General features: G+C 43.3%; 1 protein-coding gene and 2 long non-coding RNA genes across 6 annotated transcripts; 1 reads left to right on the plus strand and 2 right to left on the minus strand.

Moving 5' to 3' along the window:
* LOC126984561 (splicing factor 3B subunit 1-like) lies at positions 1-25,847 on the minus strand. Its single transcript, XM_050838283.1, has 7 exons — positions 25,748-25,847; positions 21,789-22,021; positions 20,646-20,726; positions 20,278-20,404; positions 6,730-6,809; positions 3,295-6,561; positions 1-2,979 (listed from the first exon to the last, which is right to left on the minus strand). The coding sequence occupies exons 1-7, from the start codon at positions 25,773-25,775 to the stop codon at positions 2,800-2,802; spliced, it is 3,996 nt and encodes a 1,331-aa protein (XP_050694240.1). The 5' UTR covers positions 25,776-25,847; the 3' UTR covers positions 1-2,799.
* Positions 14,603-15,443, plus strand: LOC126984566 (uncharacterized). Of its 4 annotated transcripts, none has more exons than XR_007737079.1 (3): positions 14,603-14,748; positions 15,089-15,258; positions 15,293-15,443. It is a non-coding gene; the product is annotated as an uncharacterized LOC126984566 (long non-coding RNA). The 4 variants fall into 4 exon arrangements; XR_007737077.1 differs by having other exon boundaries at positions 14,637-14,782; XR_007737076.1 differs by having other exon boundaries at positions 14,677-14,816.
* On the minus strand, positions 14,694-17,948 carry LOC126984565 (uncharacterized). Its single transcript, XR_007737075.1, has 4 exons — positions 16,022-17,948; positions 15,716-15,817; positions 14,968-15,035; positions 14,694-14,831 (listed from the first exon to the last, which is right to left on the minus strand). It is a non-coding gene; the product is annotated as an uncharacterized LOC126984565 (long non-coding RNA).

The raw sequence follows: 25,847 nt of genomic DNA on the forward strand, positions 1-25,847 counted from the left end.
TGGTGAAACACTTGTACTTCATTCAAGAATTACAAACTATTCTTATTTTCCTTCTTTTTTTAATATTTCCTTTGTCCCAAACATCCAAGGGTGACAAAAGCTTCTATGTGTGTGTGTGCGTGTGTGTGTGTGTGTATGTGAAAGTAAATCAAAATGTACACACACACACACACATCCTGGCTAGTTAACTCTCGCGCACACACACACACACATGCACACACACGCACACACACACACGGCCCTAACACCTACGCAGCCTTATAAATGTACAGAGTAACGCAGTGATAATTAAAGTCTAAATGATCGTAAGAAATTGAAAAAATCGCTCGGAAATGGAAGAAAAAATAACAATCGCTCGGAAATCAAGGAAAAATAATAATCGCTTGGAAATGAGAGAAAAGAATCGCTCGGAAATGGAAGAAAAAATGACAATCGCTCGGAAATCAAGGAAAAATAATAGATCGCTTGGAAATGAGAGAAAAGAATCGCTCGGAAATGGAAGAAAAAATGACAATCGCTCGGAAATCAAGGAAAAATAATAGATCGCTTGGAAATGAGAGAAAAGAATCGCTCGGAAATGGAAGATAAAATGACAATCGCTCGGAAATCAAGGAAAAATAATAGATCACTTGGAAACGAGAAAAGAATCGCTCGGAAATGGAAGATAAAATGACAATCGCTCGGAAATCAAGGAAAAATAATAGATCGCTTGGAAATGAGAGAAAAGAATCGCTCGGAAATGGAAGAAAAAATGACAATCGCTCGGAAATCAAGGAAAAATAATAATCGCTTGGAAATGAGAGAAAAGAATCGCTCGGAAATGGAAGAAAAAATGACAATCGCTCGGAAATCAAAGAAACGACGGCTCGGAAATAAAAAAAAAAAATCATGACTCTCGGATGTGGAAAAAAATAAAAAAATAAAAAAATAAAAAAATAAAGATTGCAAAGAAAGAGAAATATGATAATCACTTACATATTAAAGGGGGAAAAAAAATGACCGGAAATGAAAGAAAAAATTAATAAAACCAAAAATTTACACCCAGATTGAAAAAAATAATAAAAACAAAAATTTACGCCCAGATCGAAAAAAATAAATTGTTGAATGTTGTCTTGTTATAATAATAATAATAATAATAATAATAATAATAATAATAATAATGTGATAAATCAGTTTTTTGAGATATATTAACATTTTGCAAAACATTAAAACAATAGTGCAGTGGGTGGTAATATATTTTAATTCTTTTGATAATATACAATAATTTCAACCACCACCAAAAATAATAATAATAATAATAATAATAATAATAATAATAATAATAATAATAATAATAATAATAATAATAGCCTAGTCAACAAATAAGAACCAAGCAAACACATTTACACCCCTAAAAATACTAGTGTCGGTAAAGTAAGTTAAGTAAAATAAAGTAAATAAGTAAAAAGTAAGGAAACAAACCCTGCGAGGAACTTCCACAAAAAAAAAAAATAAATAAATAAATTAAAAAATCGGAAAAAATGACAAAAACAACAATGAAATGGACGCAAAAGAAAAAAAAATAACAAAAATGACGCCGAGGATATATATAAACAACGCTATAAGAGAAATTAAAAAAAAATATATAGGCGACTGAATCATTGGATATCTTATAAAAAAAAAAAAAAAACAGATGAATGGAAGGAAGGAAGAGAGGAGGAAGGAAGGAAGGGAGGAGAAGAGGAGGAAGGAAGGAAGAAGAGAGAAGGAAAATTTGTACTTAGACATACAAAGAGGAATGAAGGAGGGAGGGAAGAGCGGAGGGAGGAAAGGAGGAAAGGAGGAGGAAGGGAGAGAAAAAACTGTTTGTACTTAAGTCATAAAATGTGGTATTGGAGGAGGAGGAGGAGGAGGAGGAGGAGGAGAAGAGAGAAGGAAGGAGAGAAAATGATGGAGCAGGAGGGAAAATGTGAAAAATAAAAATAATAATAATAATAATAATAATAATAATAATAATAATAATAATAATAATAATAATAATAATGATATTCATCGAACACAACACAACACAAAATCAAAACCATAGAATTTAATCCACAAACACCTCCTCTTAGTCCTCCTCCTCCTCCTCCTCTTCCTCTTCTTTCTTCTCCTCCTCCGAACACAACACTCCAAAATCAGTGTTGCGTCCTCTGCCCGAACTATGAAAAACTCCCATTGTGTTGCGAGTGCTTACTATCGGAACACAAATAGACTTAATCTTGCTTCCGTGCAGTCTACGACACATCCATTTTCTCCCGCAACACTTGTATCCTTGTGTTGCGCCCTCTATGCAACACAACGGATGGCCCCTTCTCCCGTTTCTTTGCAACACTAGAACAACACACGTCTTAGCCCCTTCAAAAACTAGACCAGCACCTCACCCACATACATCCGCCGCTGAAACACCTCATCCGTGCAACACAATCACCTTCATCCACAACCCAGACATACCGTTTCATCCAACATTCTTGCAATACTCAGCAACACAACCACCTCATCCATATTCTTCCCAGGTCATCCATGCAACACTAATATCACTACCTCATCCATACCTTTCCTTTGTCATCCACGCAACACATCCACATCCTCGTAACACACAGATGCTTCCACCCAACACTAGACCATACCACTCCACCACCTCCACCTTCCACTCCCGCAACACACCAGACATCATTCAAACCTTTCTACCTCCTGTATCTCAACCCTTACGCAACACATCACCTCTCCCAGCTCCTCCTCCACCCCCCACCCCTCTCACACGCAACACACCACACCACCCTAGAGCAACACATCCAGCTCATCACGGCTGTAAACATTGTTCCCCATGTTGTTGATGCGCGGGTAGCCGGCCACTAAGGCATCCTGGGCCCCGATGTAGAGGTTGTTGTAGATTTTCCAGTAGACGTCGCGAACCTTCCGGGCTGGGTGGAAGAGGCCTTGGAGCACGTACTGGAGGATCTGTGGATGGGGAGAAGTGGAGGGTGGTTAGAGGAGGTAAAGGGTGGATGGGGGGGGAGGTGGAAGGTGGTTAGTTTGAGTGTTTGTAAGGATGTGTGTTTGTAAAGTGAATTCTAAATGTGTTATGGTCAGTGAATGTCTATCTATGTATCTATGTGTGTGTGTGTGTGTGTGTGTGTGTGTTTATCTAATTATAGTAAAAAAGGATTTGAGGTAAGTTTGTGTTGTCCCATCTCTGCACAACCCAAAACATGACCCTGGATATCAAGACCCTAAGACACTACACATGCCAAACAAACGCGCGCACACACTCACCTTCTGTGGGCCGAGTGCGACGCGCAGGCCCTCGATGCTGTCCATGAAGGCCTGCACCAGGTGGGGCGAGGTCTCGAAGATGTTTGGCCACACGTAGTTGAGCAGGTGTATCATGGCGTCCTCGCAGCCAAAGCCGTAGACGCCGATGGCCATGTGCTTGATGGCGGCGCAGGCTGTCTGCCGGTGCACCAGGTCACGGTCCATGAGGGCGTCCTCCAGCAGGGAGGTGACGGCATAGATGTAGTCTTTGCCCATCTCGCCGATGTACTCGAAGAGGAAGGAGAGGGACTTGAGCACGCCGTTCTGCACGTTGAGCTCCGGCACGCGGTACTCGTTCATGAGGCCGGGCAGCACGGTGAAGGGCGAGCAGGTCTCCGCCACGATGGCGATGGCCACGGTGGTGCAGACACGGTTCTGGCGCTCCTGCACCTTGAGGTTGTTGAGCAGCGTGGCCAGCACATCGTGGGGGCCAATGGCCTTGGCGATGTAGCCGAAGGTGTTGACGGTGGCGCGACGGATGGCCTTCTTGTGGGCCTTCAGCAGCTCCAGCAGCTCAAAGCAGATGCGCATCCACTCCCGGGGGCTGACGTACTCCGGGCCGCGGTCGGCGATGCGGCCCACCAGGTCGATGCAGTTCTCCTGCACCTTCTCGTGCCTGTTCTTGAGGATGGGTGTGAGGCGCGGCAGCAGGTCCTTGATGGGCGGGTTCATCTTGTGCATGCCGATGACGTTGACGATGCCCTTGAGGGCGCCCAGGATGGAGCCCAGCACCTCGGGGTACTCCTCCCCCAGGTACTCGTACAGCACCACGCCCAGGTGGCCCATCAGCTTCTCCTCCTGGCAGGTCTTCATCACCACGGCGATGCGGGAGATGAGGTCGGCCGCCTGCTGGCGCACCTTGGCGGACTTGTTGTTGAGGCGCCACAGGATGGTGCCGCAGATCTGGGGCAGGTAGGCCTTGACGCGGGAGCCCAGGGCGTTGACGATGGTGCCGAAGCCGTTGAGCATGACCACGTCCTCGGTGGTCTGCTCCTGGAAGGCGTACAGGATGCCGTCGATCAGCTGCTCCTCCAGCCTGGAGTCGATGTCTGCGGCGCCCAGGTTGGCCATGATCTTCTCGATGGTCTCCATCACCATCTTGCGGTACTGCTCGTTCTCGTCCTTGAGGTCGTCCACGATGCGGTTGACGATCTCCGAGGTGCCCACCTTGTTGGCGATCTCCACCGTGGTGTCCACCAGCTGCCGGTAGTTGCGGCGGTCCAGGGCCATGCGGTGGTTCCAGAAGTGCTTGAAGAAGTGTGGCAGGATCTCCTCCTTGATGTAGCCGGGCTCCACGCCGTCCGTGGCGCAGCACTGCTTCACCACCTTCAGCACGATCTTCTTCATCTCCTCGTCGGGACTCTGGAACTCTCGGATCAGGATCAGCATCACCTCACGCGTGTAGTAGTCGGCGTACTCGCCGTCCATCAGGGGGATGAGGTAGCCGATGGCCTTGAGGAAGGCGGCCAGGCCCTTGCCGCGGTGCTGCCGGATGCCGCGCCACAGCGGCTTGAGCACCGAATCGAAGCTCTCGATACCGTAGGGTGTGGCAGCCTCAGCCAGGGCAGCCAGGGCCAGGGCAGTGATGGTGCGCACCTTCTGCTGCTCGTCCACCAGGCCGTGCTCGATGATCTCCACCAGGGAGCGCAGGTGGGGCAGGATGGCGCAGCCCATCAGGATGGCGATCTGCTGCACGATCTTGATGCCGGTGTGGCGCGCCTGCCAGGACTTCTTGCTCTTGCACACCGCCTTGAGGAAGGGCAGCAGGGAGGGGATGCCCAGCGCGGACGCCACCACGGCAAAGGCACGCGCCGTGGTGTTACGCACGTACTCATCAATGTTGTCAATGTCCGGTCGCATGGTGGAGATCATGGTGGCCAGGCCGGCGGCCTTGGCCAAGTTACTGATGATCTCGCGGCCCTCCACGCGGGCGTAGTAGTCCTCATCGATGAGCAGCGGCTCGATCACCACCAGGATCTTGTGCACGTAGGGGCGCACCAGGTCGTCCAGCTTGTACAGCACGCGGTCGATGACCTTGACCAGCAAGTGGCGCTCCTGGTCCTCCAGCGTGGGGGACATGAGCAGCGGCAGGATCTGGTTGAAGAGCGGCCCGGCGCCAAACTCCCGCGCCTTGTCTGTGATCTGGCGCAGCGCTGCCTTACGCATGGGGGGCGTGCCGTTCTTGATCTTGAGCAGCAGCTTCATAATCTTGCGTTCCTTCTGCTCCTCAGGGCTGAGGCTCTCCTCGTCCACGTCCTGCAGCAGCTTGTCGAAGTACTGCGCGTCCTCGGGCTTGAGCAGCGGCAGGTTGCCCTTGGGCTGGGAGTCGTCATGGCGTGGTGTGCTGCCCTCCTTCTGCATGTAGAAGCCCTGGGGCGTGCCAGCCATGGGCGTGGGTGTGGCCGTCAGCTTGCGGGCTGGTGTGCGGATGGGCACGTAGCCCTGCGGTGGTGGCAGGATCTCGTAGCCCGGCGGGAAGAGGGAGTCCAGCTCCTCATCCGTCATGGGTCTGTTGCGCTCGTCAATCTCGCGCTCCCAGCGAAAGGCGTGGATCTGCTCCGGCGTCATGTTGACCAGCTGGCCGGGCGAGGGCGTGGCCATGCCGATGGCCTTGGGGCCCACGGGGGTGGTGCCGCCGGGCGTGATGCCGCCCGGGGTCATCATGCCGGGTGTCATGCTGGGTGTGTGGGGCGTGGAGGGGGTCATGGCCCCCGAGGGGGTGGCCACGGGGGTCTGGGCGGCCGGGGTCTCGTCCCAGCGTGACCGCCGCTTGCTGGCGCTGGGTGTCGGGGTCTCCTGGATGGGGTCGCCTGCGCCACGGTCTGTGCGAGGAGTTTCGGCCCAGCCGCTGTTGTGGCCGGGGGTCTCGCCGCGGTCTGTCTTGGGTGTCTCGTCCCACCTGTTGCGGCGCGCCGAGGGGGTTTGCTTGTCGTGGCCGGGTGTCTCGTGGCCGGGCGTGGCGTGGCCCGGTGTGGCGTCCCACATGCGGGTGCTCTGGCCTGGCGTGGCCCCGGGGGTCTCGCCGCCCTTGGCCCGGCCGGGTGTTTCATCCCAGCGTGCCACGGAGGGCGTCTCCGCCTCCCACGTGGACTTCTTCTTGGGCTGTGGTGTCTCATCGGCTGTCTGGTCCCAGCGCCCGCGCTTCCTTGGGGCGGCCTTGGGCTGGTCACCATTGGACACCACCTGCAGCGTGCCCTCCTTGGACCGCTCCGCCATGGTCTTGCGGATCTGTGGGCCGGGAGGGGAGGGAAAGGGGAGAGGGGGTTAGAAAAGGAACTGTACACTGCTAACAGACAAACACACACAGTAATATATCACGGCACAGACCAAACAGACTGAGCAACAAAAAATGAAATAAAATAGAATATAACACAAACACCTGACGGGCCCACTCACCAAGGCCTCCTCCCCCTTGAGCCGAGCCTCCTGCATGATGTGGGCGTACGTTCGCGCGTTCATGTCCGGCGTCTTTCCTCCTGCAAGACACACACACACCTGCTGTCAGTCCCGGCACACATGACCACACACCCGCACCACTCCACCTACACCTGCACTCTCTATCTCTATCTCTATCTCCCCCCCACACCCATTACTAACAGGCTCAAAAGTTCCTGTATTTAGTTTATTTCTTCTCAATCTGATGTCTGGCTAAGTAAGAAATTGAGGATGTGTCTATAGGTAAAAAAAGGAGGACTAGGTGTGGGCAACCCTCTCGACCTGTACAAAAAATAATAAAAAGTACAACTGTCACTGTCTGCTAATATACATGAGGGCTGTTCCAGAGTCTGCCAGGGAATGGGATGAAAGAGTGAGGATGCTGGTTAACTCTTGCATAAGGAAGTTGGACAGCACAGGGATGAAAGAGTGAGGATGCTGGTTAACTCTTGCATCAGGGAGTTGGACAGCACAGGGATGAAAGAGTGAGGATGCTGGTTAACTCTTGCATAAGGAAGTTGGACAGCACAGGGATGAAAGAGTGAGGATGCTGGTTAACTCTTGCATAAGGAAGTTGGACAGCACAGGGATGAAAGAGTGAGGATGCTGGTTAACTCTTGCATAAGGAAGTTGGACAGCACAGGGATGAAAGAGTGAGGATGCTGGTTAACTCTCGCAGAAGGAAATTGGACAGCACAGGGATGAAAGAGTGAGGATGCTGGTTAACTCTTGCATCAGGGAGTTGGACAGCACAGGGATGAAAGAGTGGGGATGCTGGTTAACTCTTGCATCAGGAAGTTAGACAGCACAGGGATGAAAGAATGAGGATGCTGGTTAACTCTTGCATCAGGAAGTTGGACAGCACAGGAATGAAAGAATGAGGATGCTGGTTAACTCTTGCATCAGGAAGTTAGACAGCACAGGGATGAAAGAATGAGGATGCTGGTTAACTCTTGCATCAGGAAGTTGGACAGCACAGGAATGAAAGAATGAGGATGCTGGTTAAGTCTTGCATTAGAAAGTTTAACAGCACAGGGATGAAAGAACTGGTTAACTCTTGCATCAGGAAGTTAGACAGCACAGGGATGAAAGAATGAAGAAGCTGGTTAACTCTTGCAATAATTAGTTGGACAGCATAGAGATGAAAGAATGCAGATAATGGTTAACTCTTGCATTAGGAAATTGGACAGCACAGGGATGAGCTCGAGAGAGAAAAGTCAAGTGTCAGAAGAAGTCTACAGGCAGGGAAAACGTTGAAACTTGAAAGGGATGAAAGAATGAAGAAACTATCCAACTCTTGCATTAGGAAGTTGGACAGCACAGAAGTGAGTTAGAGGGAACAATCTTGTACAGGGTGAAGAAAACAGATTAATACTTGATGTTTTATAAGTACACTAAACATATTTGAAGTGCCATAGTTTGCTAGTTAGTATAAAGTAGAGTTAGTAGTAGTAGTAGTAGTAGTAGTAGAAGTAGCATAGTTAAGTGAGTGAAAGTAAACACACAGTAAAAAGTTGATCTATGAAAAAATTATAAAACAACACCTAATATATCTCTTTTTTTTAGGCTGAGAGGGTCACCAGAGAAAAGAACAAGAACGAAAACAACAATAGCCTTTTAACTAACTTATACGAGAGGAGCAAACAAGTCTCTCTCTCTCTCTCTTACAAGCTATCTCTCTCTATCTCTCTCTTTGTTGGCCTTAAGACTAGGTTAGATTGATACTCCTGAGTCCATGTTGGTAAGTCTGCCAGCTAAGGGAAGAGGTAGGAGGAGGGGGCTTCTGCCTCTTCCAAGAACAACCTTTGATGGAGCCAGGGAGTGAATTTGCGGGTGACGGAGATGAGTAAAAAAATGAAAATAAATAAACGATAGGGCAAGTAGGTATGGGTGAGTGAGTGTGTGAGAGTGAGATTAGAGTTGATGAATAAAAATGAAGGAAAATAAATAAAAAAATGACATGAAGGATACAGGACATGAAAACAGTGCATTAAGGTGAGTATGAGAAAGAGTGCGTGCGTGTGTGCGTGCGTGTGTGTGTGTGTGTGTGAGCAAACAAAACAGAAAAAGTAAATCAAATGGCAATGAATATAAATGAAAGAAAATAAAACAATAATGAAGCATGAAGGATATAGGAAGACATTTAAGGAGTGTGTGAAAGAGTGAGTGCGTGCGTGAGTGCGTGTGTGGGCGTACAAAGCAGAAAAGGAAATCAAATATCAGTAATGAAGACCATGTTACGAGTTTGTTAGCGGAGATGGAGAATTAAAAAAACAAAACAAAAACATTAATGAGACATGGCTGAGATAGTGAAATGGGTAATGAAAGAGGAGGAGGAGGAGGAGGAGGAAGAGGAGGAAGAGGATAGAGGTGAAGCTAGAAAAAGGACATAGTGAAATAAGTGACAGAAGAGGAGGAGGAGGAGGAGGAGGAAGAGATGATGAGGATAAAATGAAGCTAAAAAAAAGGGCATAGTGAAATAAGTGACAGAAGAGGAGGAGGAGGAGGAGGAGGAGGAGGAGGAAGAGATGATGAGGATAAAATGAAGCTAAAAAAAGGACACAGTGAAATAAGTGACAGAAGAGGAGGAGGAGGAGGAGGAGGAGGAAGAGATGAATGAAAGGAAATTAAACAGAAATGAAGATAAATTAAGGAAGATGATGAGGAGGTGAAGGAGAATGAAGGAGGAGAATAAACAGGAGAAGTAAAACAAGAGGAGAGGATGATGATGAAGATGGTGAATGTATAAAAAATAAAAAGCCGTGAAGGAGGAAGAGGATGACAAGGGATGATTTTTAAGACGATGAAAAATAAACAAACAAAGAGATGATTTTTAAGACCATGAAAAATAAACAAACAAAGAGATGATTTTTAAGATGATGAAAAATAAACAAACAAAGAGATGATTTTTAAGACGATGAAAGATGAATAAACAAACAAAGAGATGATTTTTAAGACGATGAAAAATAAACAAACAAAGAGATGATTTTTAAGACGATGAAAAATAAATAAACAAACAAAGAGATGATTTTTAAGACGATGAAAAATAAATAAACAAAGAGATGATTTTTAAGACGATGAAAAATAAACAAACAAAGAGATGATTTTTAAGACGATGAAAAATAAACAAACAAAGAGATGATTTTTAAGACGATGAAAAATAAACAAACAAAGAGATGATTTTTAAGACGATGAAAAATAAACAAACAAAGAGATGATTTTTAAGACGATGAAAAATAAACAAACAAGAGATGATTTTTAAGACGATGAAAAATAAACAAACAAACAAAGAGATGATTTTTAAGACGATGAATAAACAAACAAAGAGATGATTTTTAAGACGATGAAAAATAAACAAACAAAGAGATGATTTTTAAGACGATGAAAAATAAACAAACAAAGAGATGATTTTTAAGACGATGAAAAATAAACAAACAAAGAGATGATTTTTAAGACGATGAAAAATAAACAAACAAAGAGATGATTTTTAAGACGATGAAAAATAAACAAACAAAGAGATGATTTTTAAGACGATGAAAAATAAACAAACAAAGAGGTGATTTTTAAGACAATGAAAAATAAACAAACAAAGAGATGATTTTTAAGACGATGAAAAATAAACAAACAAAGAGATGATTTTTAAGACGATGAAAAATAAACAAACAAAGAGATGATTTTTAAGACGATGAAAAATAAACAAACAAAGAGATGATTTTTAAGACGATGAAAAATAAACAAACAAAGAGATGATTTTTAAGACGATGAAAAATAAACAAACAAAGAGATGATTTTTAAGACGATGAAAAATTAATAAACAAACAAAGAGATGATTTTTAAGACGATGAAAAATAAACAAACAAAGAGATGATTTTTAAGACAATGAAAAATAAACAAACAAAGAGATGATTTTTAAGACGATGAAAAATAAACAAACAAAGAGATGATTTTTAAGACGATGAAAAATAAACAAACAAACAAAGAGATGATTTTTAAGACGATGAAAGATGAATAAACAAACAAAGAGATGATTTTTAAGACGATGAAAAATATATAAACAAACAAAGAGATGATTTTTAAGACGATGAAAAATAAACAAACAAAGAGATGATTTTTAAGACGATGAAAAATAAACAAACAAAGAGATGATTTTTAAGACGATGAAAAATAAATAAACAAAGAGATGATTTTTAAGACGATGAAAAATAAATAAACAAACAAAGAGGTGATTTTTAAGACGATGAAAAATAAACAAACAAAGAGATGATTTTTAAGACGATGAAAAATAAGCAAACAAAGAGATGATTTTTAAGACGATGAAAAATAAATAAACAAACAAAGAGATGATTTTTAAGACGATGAAAAATAAACAAACAAAGAGATGATTTTTAAGACGATGAAAAATAAACAAACAAAGATGATTTTTAAGACAATGAAAAATAAACAAACAAAGATGATTTTTAAGACGATGAAAAATAAACAAAGAAAGAGATGATTTTTAAGACGATGAAAAATGTATAAACAAACAAAGAGATGATTTTTAAGACGATGAAAAATAAACAAACAAAGAGATGATTTTTAAGACAATGAAAAATAAACAAAGAGATGATTTTTAAGACGATGAAAAATAAACAAACAAAGAGATGATTTTTAAGACGATGAAAAATAAATAAACAAACAAAGAGATGATTTTTAAGACCATGAAAAATAAACAAACAAAGAGATGATTTTTAAGACGATGAAAAATAAATAAACAAACAAAGAGATGATTTTTAAGACCATGAAAAATAAACAAACAAAGAGATGATTTTTAAGACAATGAAAAATAAACAAACAAAGAGATGATTTTTAAGACGATGAAAAATAAACAAACAAACAAAGAGATGATTTTTAAGACGATGAAAAATAAACAAACAAAGAGATGATTTTTAAGACGATGAAAAATAAACAAACAAAGAGATGATTTTTAAGACGATGAAAAATAAACAAACAAAGAGATGATTTTTAAGACGATGAAAAATAAACAAACAAACAAAGAGATGATTTTTAAGACGATGAAAAATAAACAAACAAACAAAGAGATGATTTTTAAGACGATGAAAAATAAACAAACAAAGAGATGATTTTTAAGACGATGAAAAATAAACAAACAAACAAAGAGATGATTTTTAAGACGATGAAAAATAAACAAACAAAGAGATGATTTTTAAGACGATGAAAAATAAACAAACAAAGAGATGATTTTTAAGACAATGAAAAATAAACAAACAAACAAAGAGATGATTTTTAAGACGATGAAAAATAAACAAACAAAGAGATGATTTTTAAGACGATGAAAGATGAATAAACAAACAAAGAGATGATTTTTAAGACGATGAAAAATAAACAAACAAACAATGATGGTTTAGTAACACAAATCACTCCTGGCTCATGTAAACAATAACAGCAATGACAACAAAAGGGATTATATAGGAACATTTCATCATAAAACAACTCCTTTGTGCTCTCTCTCTCTCTCTCTCTCAAAAGACAAAAGTGTACCATTAGGCATTGAAATATTTAAACACAATGACTTAAAACAATAACTCTATGATAATTATAAACATCTGTATCTCTAAGCACGGCCAAGCACTGCAAACATGAACCCCAGCACAAGTTTGTTTTAATCCTGGAAGCCGTTACATAGGCCTAGTAAGCTCTGGGTGATACGCTTTGTAATGACGGAGTTTGAAATGCATCACCGTAAAGTTATATCCCGTACTTAGCTATACTGGATAAATAAAGCCATGTCTGTATTGAATGAGTTACCAGACACTCATTTTTTGGTAGGCAAGTTAATTAATAATAGGCTAAACCTCTTACCCTCATCAAAGTCTAGCTCGACCTTTACCAAACCTAACTTGGGTAAACTTTCTGCACTCCAAAAAAGTTTAATCTCATTGTAACCTAGCTAGTCATAAGAGTAATTTATTTTTTACAACGAAGGAGGCAGCTCAAGGGCACAAAAAAAGGAAACAATAATATAAATAAGCCCGCTACTCGCTGCTCGTAAAAAGATTCCAACGAGGTGGCCGAAAGAGGGGTCAATTTTGGGAGGATACGGGGGACATGATTAACAAAGGGTGATTTTCTTTGTAATTAAGAGGTAAGAAATCATCACTATCTGCTCATGTACTATAATTATATCTATTACTTAGCCAGAAGAGTAAATAAATATATAATCGTTGTGAATGATAAACTTGAGGTGACAGTATTTGTAATGTTAAGGGTTGGAAAGTTTGGTTTAGTCGGCGCAACATCTGTGGTCGTATGCCGGAGAGAGACAGAAGGGGAAGGAATTATAGGAGAAGGGAACAGACCCCAGGAGACGGGACACAACCCCCGATTAATACCAATGTTAATGGTATGTATGTGTAAAATGTATATGCATGTATAATAATGAGTTAATAGTAATATGCTTTTTGTGGGAGCAGCGAGTAGCGGACCTTTTTTTTCACTCTTTTTCTTGCCCTTGAGCTGCATCGTTTCATGTAAAAAAAAGAGAAAAAAAAAAGGCCTAGTGTTAGCCAGAAGGGTAAACAAACACATAATTATCCTGAACAGATACTTAAGGACGATTTCGTGACATTTAATCATGGAAAACACAACCCTAGACTAAGTAAAACCCAATATCAGCATCGAACCTAGACTAAATAAAACCCAGTATCAGCATCGAACCTAGACTAAATAAAACCCAATATCAGCATCAAACCTAGACTAAGTAAAACCCAATATCAGCATCAACCCTAGACTAAGTAAAACCCAATATCAGCATCAAACCTAGACTAAGTAAAACCCAATATCAGCATCAACCCTAGACTAAGTAAAACCCAATATCAGCATCAAACCTAGTATTATTAAAAACAAATATCATCATCAACCCTAGACTAAGTAAAACCCAATATCAGCATCAAACCTAGACTAAGTAAAACCCAATATCAGCATCAACCCTAGACTAAGTAAAACCCAATATCAGCATCAAACCTAGACTAAGTAAAACCCAATATCAGCATCAACCCTAGACTAAGCATCAGCATCAACCCTAGACTAAGTAAACCCAATATCAGCATCAACCCTAGACTAAGTAAAACAATATCAGCATCAACCTAGACTAAGTAAAACCCAATATCAGCATCAACCACTAAGTAAACCCAGTATCAGCATCAACCCTAGACTAAGTAAAACCCAATATCAGCATCAAACCTAGACTAAATAAAACCCAGTATCAGCATCAAACCTAGACTAAGCATCAAACCTAGACTAAGTAAAACCCAATATCAGCATCGAACCTAGACTAAGTAAAACCCAATATCAGCATCAACCCTAGACTAAGTAGAACCATCAGCATCAACCTAGACTAAGTAAAACCCAATATCAGCATCAACCCTAGACTAAGTAAACCCCAATATCAGCATCAACCCTAGACTAAACCCAGTATCAGCATCAACCCTAGACTAAGTAAAACCCAATATCAGCATCAACCCTAGACTAAGTAAAACCCAATATCATCATCAACCCTAGACTAAGTAAAACCCAATATCAGCATCAACCCTAGACTAAGTAAAACCCAATATCATCATCAACCCTAGACTAAGTAGAACCCGGTATCAGCATCAACCCTAGACTAAGTAAAACCCAGTATCAGCATCAACCCTAGACTAAGTAAAACCCAATATCATCATCAACCCTAGACTAAGTAAAACCCAATATCAGCATCAACCCTAGACTAAGTAAAACCCAATATCATCATCAACCCTAGACTAAGTAGAACCCGGTATCAGCATCAACCCTAGACTAAGTAAAACCCAATATCAGCATCAACCCTAGACTAAGTAAAACCCAGTATCAGCATCAACCCTAGACTAAGTAAAACCCAATATCAGCATCAACCCTAGACTAAGTAAAACCCAATATCAGCATCAACCCTAGACTAAGTAAAACCCAGTATCAGCATCAACCCTAGACTAAGTAAAACCCAGTATCAGCATCAACCCTAGACTAAGTAAAACCCAGTATCAGCATCAACCCTAGACTAAGTAGAACCCGGTATCAGCATCAACCCTAGACTAAGTAAAACCCAGTATCAGCATCAACCCTAGACTAAGTAAAACCCAGTATCAGCATCAACCCTAGACTAAGTAAAACCCAATATCAGCATCAAACCTAGACTAAGTAAAACCCAATATCAGCATCAACCCTAGACTAAGTAAAACCCAGTATCAGCATCAACCCTAGACTAAGTAAAACCCAGTATCAGCATCAACCCTAGACTAAGTAGAACCAGGTATCAGCATCAACCCTAGACTAAGTAAAACCCAATATCAGCATCAACCCTAGACTAAGTAAAACCCAATATCAGCATCAACCCTAGACTAAGTAAAACCCAATATCAGCATCAACCCTAGACTAAGTAAAACCCAGTATCAGCATCAACCCTAGACTAAGTAAAACCCAGTATCAGCATCAACCCTAGACTAAGTAGAACCAGGTATCAGCATCAACCCTAGACTAAGTAAAACCCAGTATCAGCATCAACCCTAGACTAAGTAAAACCCAATATCAGCATCAACCCTAGACTAAGTAAAACCCAATATCAGCATCAACCCTAGACTAAGTAAAACCCAATATCAGCATCAACCCTAGACTAAGTAAAACCCAGTATCAGCATCAACCCTAGACTAAGTAAAACCCGATATCAGCATCAACCCTAGACTAAGTAAAACCCAATATCAGCATCAACCCTAGACTAAGTAAAACCCAATATCAGCATCAACCCTAGACTAAGTAAAACCCAGTATCAGCATCAACCCTAGACTAAGTAAAACCCAATATCAGCATCAAACCTAGACTAAATAAAACCCAATATCAGCATCAACCCTAGACTAAGTAAAACCCAATATCAGCATCAAACCTAGACTAAGTAAAACCCAATATCAGCATCAACCCTAGACTAAGTAAAACCCAATATCAGCATCAACCCTAGACTAAGTAAAACCCAATATCAGCATCAACCCTAGACTAAGTAAAACCCAATATCAGCATCAAACCTAGACTAAATAAAACCCAATATCAGCATCAACCCTAGACTAAGTAAAACCCAATATCAGCATCAAACCCAGACTAAGTAAAACCCAATATCAGCATCAAACCTAGACTAAGTAAAACCCGATATCAGCATCAACCCTAGACTAAGTAAAACCCGATATCAGCATCAAACCTAGACTAAGTAAAACCCAATATCAGCATCAACCCTAGACTAAGTAAAACCCAATATCAGCATCAACCCTAGACTAAGTAAAACCCAATATCAGCATCAACCCTAGACTAAGTAAAACCCGATATCAGCATCAACCCTAGACTAAGTAAAACCCAATATCATCATCAACCCTAGACTAAGTAGAACCCAATATCATCATCAACCCTAGACTAAGTAGAACCCGGTATCAGCATCCAGACTAAAATCCAACCGACGCCGTGGGTTAGGTTAGGTTTGCAGCGCCCGCCCCCGCCTGGCAGAGCACAAGAACACTATCAGTAAGAGCCTGAAGGAGAGAATGAAGCAACGAACACCTACAGGCTGACATGGACTCAGGATGGATGTCTTATACGTACGTGAGCGCGTTGTAGCTTTTAACTCTTAGCTGCCGCATCCTTTAGTCAAGAAGGAAGAACCCCTAGAAATAATCTGTGGTGATTAGTGGCTTTCTGTAGTAACTTTCATACGACACACACACATAATGAAATAGTAGTAGTAGTAGTAGTAGTAGAGGAAACTGTAGGAGTTGGAGGAGGAGGAGGAGTTGGGATTTCTCCGTTTCCTCTTTTCTCTTCTCCTCATCTTTCTTTCCTATCTGTTTCTCCTATCTCTCTGTCTCCCTCTTCCCTCCGTTTTTTACCTGGAACCTCATTTTGTCTTTCTTTTTCTCCTCCTCCTCCTTCCTTCCTCTGCCTCCTTCTCCATCTCCCACCTCCTCCCTTCCTTCCTTCCTTTCTCTATCGTTTGTCTCTCTGTCTCAATTTCTGTTCCTCCTCCTCCCTTCATCAGCTGTTTTCTTTTCCCTATCTTCTTCTTCTCCTCACCCCCATTCCCTTCTTCTCTCCTTCCTGTCTATCTTTCCTATAACCGTGATTGCGTCTCTCCTATTCTAATTCCTATGACAATCTTTTCCCCTGTAATTCTCTTTCCTATTATTGTTTATCCTGCTATTTTATCTCTTCTATTTCCTACCATTCCCTTGCTAATAATTTCAGACTCAGTAACTTAACTTCTGAAGACTGCAATGCTATGTTAACCTAATATTCCTGACCAATCTATTTATTTACTTTTTCTAGGACTGAATCAAATCTTTAACACTTGATTTCGATGCCTTCCCGAAATCAGTATGAGTTAGCCTAGCTGTGTATATATTCCTGTCTTTACCTAGTTTTCATACACCAAGATTAGCAGTCTAGTCAACTCAGAGTCTAGTTTCATCCTGACCTAATCTATTTTGAATTTCTGCAACTTTTCAAAATCTACTTAACCCGGTAGCAGCAGGGGATTGTGTTTCTTAATGGTCCCTCCAAGCGAGAAAAATGAGAAAGAATCATCGCTCACACAAACCGTTTAATAATATATATCAAAGCATTTGTGATCAGATTCTGTATCATCTATTTTGGGGGGTTTAAATCATGGCACAAATTTGGCCCGTCGCTGCTACATGGTAAAGCCACAAATTTGGCCCGTCGCTGCTACACGGTAAAGCCACAAATTTGGCCCGTCGCTGCTACACGGTAAAGCCACAAATTTGGCCCATCGCTGCTACTGGGTTAATCCTGAACCTCTTACCCTTATTAAAGTCTAGCTCGACCTTTACCAAACCTAACTTGGGTAAACTTTCTGCACTCCAAAAAAGTTTAGTCTCATTGTAACCTCACCTAATGCCCTGAACTTCTGAAACCCAACTAAAACCAAATCTATCTTCCCCTCAATTTCTCTATCCAATCAAAGTTCGCCTAACCTTCAACCCCCTATCAAAGACCTATCCTATCCTAACTTACTCTAAATCTATCCACCTTATCAGTCCAGCTAACCACATATTCTACACCCAATCAAAGTTCCTCGCCCTCCTATCTAAGTTCCCCTGACCCTCCCCCTCTGTCCCCTACCAGTGTCTGAATCTAACACCCTCTCACCCTCTGCCCCCTACCAGTGTCTGAATCTAACATGCCCTCAACGTCTCCCTCCATCCAAGTCCCTCTGACCCTCCCCCCCTGCCCCCTACCAGTGTCTGAATCTAACATGCCCTCAACGTCTCCCTCCAAGTCCCCTACCTCACCCTCTCTGCCCCCTACCAGTGTCTGAATCTAACATGCCCTCAACATCTCCCCCTGACCCTCCCCCTCTGTCCCCTACCAGTGTCTGAATCTAACATGCCCTCAACGTCTCCCCCTGACCCTCTCACCCTCTGTCCCCTACCAGTGTCTGAATCTAACATGCCCTCAACGTCTCCCCCTGACCCTCGCCCTCTGTCCCCTACCAGTGTCTGAATCTAACATGCCCTCAACGTCTCCCCCTGACCCTCACCCTCTGTCCCCTACCAGTGTCTGAATCTAACATGCCCTCAACGTCTCCCTCCATCCAAGTCCCTCTGACCCTCCCCCCCTGCCCCCTACCAGTGTCTGAATCTAACATGCCCTCAACATCTCCCTCCATCCAAGTCCCCCTACCCTCACCCTCTGCCCCCTACCAGTGTCTGAATCTAACATGCCCTCAACGTCTCCCTCCATCCAAGTCCCCCTACCCTCCCCCTCTGCCCCCTACCAGTGTCTGAATCTAACATGCCCTCAACGTCTCCCTCCATCCAAGTCCCCCTACCCTCACCCTCTGCCCCCTACCAGTGTCTGAATCTAACATGCCCTCAACGTCTCCCCCTGACCCTCACCCTCTGTCCCCTACCAGTGTCTGAATCTAACATGCCCTCAACGTCTCCCTCCATCCAAGTCCCTCTGACCCTCCCCCTCTGTCCCCTACCAGTGTCTGAATCTAACATGCCCTCAACGTCTCCCCCTGACCCTCTCACCCTCTGTCCCCTACCAGTGTCTGAATCTAACATGCCCTCAATCTCTCCCTCCATCCAAGTCCCCTACCCTCACCCTCTGCCCCTACCAGTGTCTGAATCTAACATGCCCTCAACGCCTCCCTCCATCCAAGTCCCCTACCTCACCCTCTGCCCCTACCAGTGTCTGAATCTAACATGCCCTCAACATCTCCCCTGACCCTCACCCTCTGTCCCCTACCAGTGTCTGAATCTAACATGCCCTCAATGTCTCCCTCCATCCAAGTCCCCCTACCCTCCCCCTCTGCCCCCTACCAGTGTCTACATATCCCCCTAGTGTGCGACTGAGGCTCTTTTCGCTGAGACTTGGCAGGTGATGGCTGGCTCACTCCGCAGGGGGGAAGAAAACAGATTTGACATTAGTAGTGGTTGATGAGTGCGTTGCTGACGATGAATGCTGTTGTTGTTGCTGTTGTTGTTCTTTTGTGTTTGCTGTTCTTGTGGCTACTACTGCTGTGGCTGGCCGTCTGTTTGTTTACACCATGGAGGAAGAATTCGTGGAGTGGACACAGCCCCATTCATTGAGGTGAAGTCGATGAACTGTTAAATTTACGGGCAAGAGATGGGGGTGGGCGAGCCTGGCCGAACCCATTAAGAGGGAGCCTGACCTCACAACACCTGACACCTGGCCGTAAAAATGACAGCTCAGGAGGATTCACTTAATGATGTTGACTCCACCAATTCTACCTCCATGGCTTACACCGAGCAGAGGGAGGTAGTGGGGTAGGCTGTCTTGGTTCTCTCTCTCTTTCTCTCATCTTTAATCATCCCTCCACTCTGTTTTTTCTTCTCCCTCTCTCCATTTCACTCTTTCATTCTCTCTGCTTGAAATAGAACACCTTTAGGGTCCTCTCTCTCTCTCACTCTCTCTCTCTCACTCAGTCACTCTCTCCCTCTCTCGCTCCCTCCCTTCTGCTTCAGCCTAAGCCACAGTCTGTACCCAAACTTATATGACGGAAAAAATGACACAAGAGACAACAACACCTGACTGGCTGACTGGCTACAGAAACATGACTTATACCTGTCTCTCCTCTCTCTATATCTGTCTGTCTTTATTGCCTACTGGTGATGGTATGGTGAATGTTCCCGTCCTCTTATGATAAAAAATGGGCATCCACGCTCTACACTCACACCACGGCGCGCGGCCAACCCCTGCGGCCTCACCAGAGAAAAAATAATAATAAAAACGAAAATATGCGTTTAAAAAAAAAAGTATCGGTTCGTATTGAGGTGAGAGTCTTCCGGGGTGAGGTGCGGGGGTGAGGGGGTGACCGCGCGCCGCTCACAGCCACATGAGAAAGCAGCAACACACTCCGGATGAGAGACCAACCAGTGCACCCCAGACTAGGGGGCGCGGGGGCCGGCCGTTACCTACCGTCGGCAAAGGGGTCAAGGCGCTCGGGGGAGATGACTTGCATGATGCGCCGTGCCCGGTACTCATCCTCCCGGTCAGCGATGGTGGGGCGCTTGTATTGTGCCATGGGGTCGTGGTCTTTGTCAACCTGCGGAAGGGGCGGGAGGTGAGAGGAGGTGAGGCGGGGATTGATATGATATGATAGATTGTGTTTGGGTGAGGTGATGATGTGACGGAGAGCTTATGTTAGTTTGATGTGATGTGAGGTGAGCTAGGGTGATCTCCGAGTCTGGATGGGCCTTAGGGGTGATGTGTATTTCAATATATGACTCAATTCTGAATCTGTGTAGTAAGGAAGTGAATGATCTTGCGATGGATCCGACACGCACCATTTCATTGAGGAAGAGTTGAGGCGCTGTGTAAGCTCCGCCCTTCTTCCCCAGCGTTGTCCCCCCATCGTCCTCCTCCTCCTGAAACAGATAAATAAATGAATAGAATGAATGAATAGGAAAAAATTAAGTTGAAAAAAATAAAATAAACAAAAAACAAGTATGAAAAATAGTGAAAAGTTAATAACAAACAAACAAAGAATACAAAAAAAAAAAACAGGAGTGAACGAACATATAGATAGTTGAATAGAAAACCCTTACCCTGTCTTCCGCCTCCTGATAGTGACCTGGGAATGAACCAACACACACACACACACACACACACACACACACACACACATACACACACACACACACACACACACACACACACAGAGTTATATCTACCCCTTCAACCAATCAATGAAAAATATGGGTAAAATACATTGATATATGGTACACAAAAAAATATATTAATAAATGGAAACAGTATCAAGAAAGAGAAGCCTAATTATGAAATACATCCCCCCCCTCCCCCCCACCCCCCCAAAAAGAGTGGGTATAAAATAGCAACTCATAAAACATCAATAAAAAAAAGGAATTACATGGATTTCCGACTAGCCGAGACATGATATAATTACACACACACGCACACACACACACACACACACAAAAAAAAACATACATAAATAAATAAATAAATAAAAATAAATAATGTAGTATCAACAAATAAATATATAGGAAAAATACGAAGTTGAAAAATTAAATAAAAATGAAAAATAATAAAACCAGAAAACAGAGTACAAAAAAAATGCATGAAAAACGTAAATAAAAAAAAAAAAATAAATAAATAAATAAATAAAAATAAATAATGTAGTATCAACAAATAAATATATAGGAAAAATACGAAGTTGAAAAATTAAATAAAAATGAAAAATAATAAAACCAGAAAACAGAGAAGAAAAAAATCCATGAAAAACGTAAATAAAACTAAAAAATAAATAAATAAATAAAAATAAATAAATAATGTATATATAGGAAATATACGAAGTTGAAAAATTAAATAAAAATGAAAAATAATAAAACCAGAAAATGGAGTAGAAAAAAATCCATGAAAAACGTAAATAAAACTAAAAATAAATAAATAAATAAAAATCCACTCACGTCGAGGTCATCCACGCCGATCGACTCCACATAGTTGGCGTATTTGTTGCCGTTGGAGATGTCGTAGATGTCGCTGTCGAAGTAGCCGCCCCCGTCCAGCCTCACCCGCTCCCCCTCCTTGGTCTGGCCCTCCCCCCCGCCACCGCCACCGCCGCCGCCGCCTCCTGGCTGCGGCGCGCCATTCTTGAGTCCCGCCTTTTTGTTTTGGATCTCCTGGATGTGTGCCTCCAAATCTGTGGGGAGGAGAATAAAAAGTTAGCAATATATTTTTATCCAGAGGGGGCCGCAAATCGCCACCCTAAATTGGCCTCTCTCTCGGCCACTCTTCACTTTTGTCTGTTGTGGGCGCGGTGAGTAGCAGGCTTTTCTATCTCCGCTCGATCTGAAAATGGCGTATGTAGGAAGACATGTGAAGGGCGAACATCAGGGAGGAGAGAGTAGTGTGCGAGAGACTCTTAGCGTCGTATTATGAGGCATCCCACAGCCCAAGAACACATATTTGACAAGGCTTTCGTAGGAGTCGTGGGCATTTCCAGGGGTAGTTTTATGACCCTGGTGGTAGTGTGACCCTTCCTCTGTACCGTGAACCTAAGAAACACACATTTGACAAGGCTTTCGTAGGAGTTGTGGGCATTTCCAGGGGTAGTTTTATGACCCTTCCTCTGTGCCGTGAACCTAAGAAACACACATTTGACAAGGCTTTCGTAGGAGTTGTGGGCATTTCCAGGGGTAGTTTTATGACCCCAGTGGTAGTGTGACCCTTCCTCTGTACCATGAACCTAAGAAACACACATTTGACAAGGCTTTCATAGGAGTCGTGGGCATTTCCAGGGGTAGTTTTATGACCCCAGTGGTAGTGTGACCCTTCCTCTGTACCATGAACCTAAGAAACACACATTTGACAAGGCTTTCATAGGAGTTGTGGGCATTTCCAGGGGTAGATATATGACCCTTCTTCTGTACCATGAACCTAAGAAACACACATTTGACAAGGCTTTCGTAGGAGTTGTGGGCATTTCCAGGGGTAGTTATATGACCCTGGTGGTAGTGTGACCCTTCCTCTGTACCGTGAACCTAAGAAACACACATTTGACAAGGCTTTCGTAGGAGTTGTGGGCATTTCCAGGGGTAGTTTTATGACCCTGGTGGTAGTGTGACCCTTCCTCTGTACCGTGAACCTAAGAAACACACATTTGACAAGGCTTTCATAGGAGTTGTGGGCATTTCCAGGGGTAGTTATATGACCCTGGTGGTAGTGTGACCCTTCCTCTGTACCGTGAACCTAAGAAACACACATTTGACAAGGCTTTCATAGGAGTTGTGGGCATTTCCAGGGGTAGTTATATGACCCAGGTGGTAGTGTGACCCTTCCTCTGTACCATGAACCTAAGAAACACACATTTGACAAGGCTTTCATAGGAGTTGTGGGCATTTCCAGGGGTAGATATATGACCCTGGTGGTAGTGTGACCCTTCTTCTGTACCGTGAACCTAAGAAACACACATTTGACAAGGCTTTCGTAGGAGTTGTGGGCATTTCCAGGGGTAGTTATATGACCCAGGTGGTAGTGTGACCCTTCCTCTGTACCGTGAACCTAAGAAACACACATTTGACAAGGCTTTCGTAGGAGTTGTGGGCATTTCCAGGGGTAGTTATATGACCCTGGTGGTAGTGTGACCCTTCCTCTGTACCGTGAACCTAAGAAACACACATTTGACAAGGCTTTCGTAGGTGTTATGGGCATTTCCAGGGGTAGTTATATGGCCCTGGTGGTAGTGTGACCCTTCCTCTGTACCACGAACCTAAGAAACACACATTTGACAAGGCTTTCATAGGAGTTGTGGGCATTTCCAGGGGTAGTTTTATGACCCTGGTGGTAGTGTGACCCTTCCTCTGTACCACGAACCTAAGAAAAACACATTTGACAAGGCTTTCATAGGAGTTGTGGGCATTTCCAGGGGTAGTTTTATGACCTTGGTGGTAGTGTGACCCTTCCTCTGTACCGTGAACCTAAGAAACACGCATTTGACAAGGCTTTTATAGGAGTCCTGAGCATTTCCAGGGGTAGTTATATGACCCAGGTGGTAGTGTGACCCTTCCTCTGTACCGTGAACCTAAGAAACACACATTTGACAAGGCTTTCGTAGGAGTTGTGGGCATTTCCAGGGGTAGTTTTATGACCCCGGTGGTAGTGTGACCCTTCCTCTGTACCGTGAACCTACAGAAACACTCATTAGAACCCAACTGACCCCCTTCTTTGACCTTTAGAAATAGCGAATGTGAAAAGGGAAAGTCTCTTATAATCCCTACCACAGCATAACCCAACAATACTACATTATAGGCCTATCACCTCTTGAACATTCAACATCCCAGTAATAAGTAGTCTGCCATGGAATCAATTACCAGAGCGATGATTAGCGCATTTAAATCTACCAGAACAATATGATGTCAACTTGTGGAGTGAGTTGGGTGTGATTCTAGAGAAATACCAAACTCTCGCTCACCTACCTTATACCTGTGCAATGTCCAGGGAATACCAACCCAGTAATCCTTCGACAGGTAAGTACGCAGGTTAGATACAGGTGAAATGAACAGGTCAGGTCAGGTCAGGTCAGGTCAGGTAACTATCTCCAAATTCTCAGCCTCCTTCCCTTCCTTCCTTTCCCTGACATGACCTAACATTTCATCACTTGTTTTCTCACTAAATACCCTCGCTATGTTAATTACCGCCATACCATTAGTAGCAGGAAGGATTAAGGTTATTTGAGGTTGGAAGGCACAGGTGAGGAAGGCGTATAAATGAGAGAAAAAGCAAAAAAGGTCAAAATTCTCAGCCTACCTATCAGACCTTTCCTTGACGACCTACTATTTAATCACTTGTTTTCTCATTAAATACCCTCGCTATCTTAACTACCCCCATACCATTAGTAGCAGGAAGGATTAAGGTTATTTGAGATTGGAAGGCACAGGTGAGGAAGGCGTATAAATGAGAGAAAAATCCAAAAAGGACAAAATATATCACCCTCTGTTGTGAACTCCCCGAGATGACCAGGCATTTAATCACTTGTTTTCTCATTAAATACCCTCGCTATCTTAATTACCCCCATACCATTAGTAGCAGGAAGGATTAAGGTTATTTGAGGAAGGAAGGCACGGATGAGGAAGGCGTATAAATGAGAGAAAAAGCAAAAAAGGACAAAATTCTCAGCCTACCTATCAGACCTTTCCTTGACGACCTACTATTTCATCACTTGTTTTCTCATTAAATACCCTCGCTATCTTAATTACCCCCATACCATTAGTAGCAGGAAGGATTAAGGTTATTTGAGGAAGGAAGGCACAGGTGAGGAAGGCGTATAAATGAGAGAAAAATGCAAAAAGGACAAAATTATCGGCCTGCCTCCCTTCCCTTCCCTGACATAGCCTAGCCTTTCATCACTTGTTTTCTCACTAAATACCCTCGCTATCTTAATTACCCCCATACCAAAAGTAGCAGGAAGGATTAAGGTTATTTGAGGTTGGAAGGCACAGGTTAGGAAGGCGTATAAATGAGAGAAAAAGCAAAAAAGGACAAAATTTTCAGCCTACCTATCAGACCTTTCCTTGACGACCTACTATTTAATCACTTGTTTTCTCATTAAATACCCTTGCTATCTTAATTACCCCCATACCAAAAGTAGCAGGAAGGATTAAGGTTATTTGAGGAAGGAAGGCACAGGTGAGGAAGGCGCATAAAGGTGAGAAAAAGCCAAAAAGGACAAAATTATCGGCCTGCCTCCCTTCCCTTCCCTGACATAACCTAGCCTTTTATCACTTGTTTTCTCACTAAATACCCTCGCTATCTTAATTACCCCCATACCATTAGTAGCAGGAAGGATTAAAGTTATATGACAGAGGCAGGCACAGGTGAGGAAGGCGTATAAATGAGAGAAAAATCCAAAAAGGACAACATTTCTCACCCTCCGTTGTGAACTTCCTGGCGGCCATTTTTGTTTATACTCGTCTGGCTGGTGATCGATTCCTCGCCGCCCTCAACATGGCTTCCCTTTACCGTATTTA

Source organism: Eriocheir sinensis, chromosome 57, assembly GCF_024679095.1.
Source record: "Eriocheir sinensis breed Jianghai 21 chromosome 57, ASM2467909v1, whole genome shotgun sequence".
In the NCBI taxonomy this organism is placed as follows: domain Eukaryota; kingdom Metazoa; phylum Arthropoda; class Malacostraca; order Decapoda; family Varunidae; genus Eriocheir; species Eriocheir sinensis.

Coding starts and splice junctions, on each gene's coding strand:
- LOC126984561 (XM_050838283.1), bottom strand. CDS start 25,775: ATGGCCGCCAGGAAGTTCACAACGGAGG. Junction 22,022..25,747: donor CAGGAAGTTCACAACGGAGG/GTGAGAAATGTT, acceptor TCCTCCCCACAG/ATTTGGAGGCACACATCCAG. Junction 6,562..6,729: donor TCAAGGGGGAGGAGGCCTTG/GTGAGTGGGCCC, acceptor CCCGGCCCACAG/ATCCGCAAGACCATGGCGGA.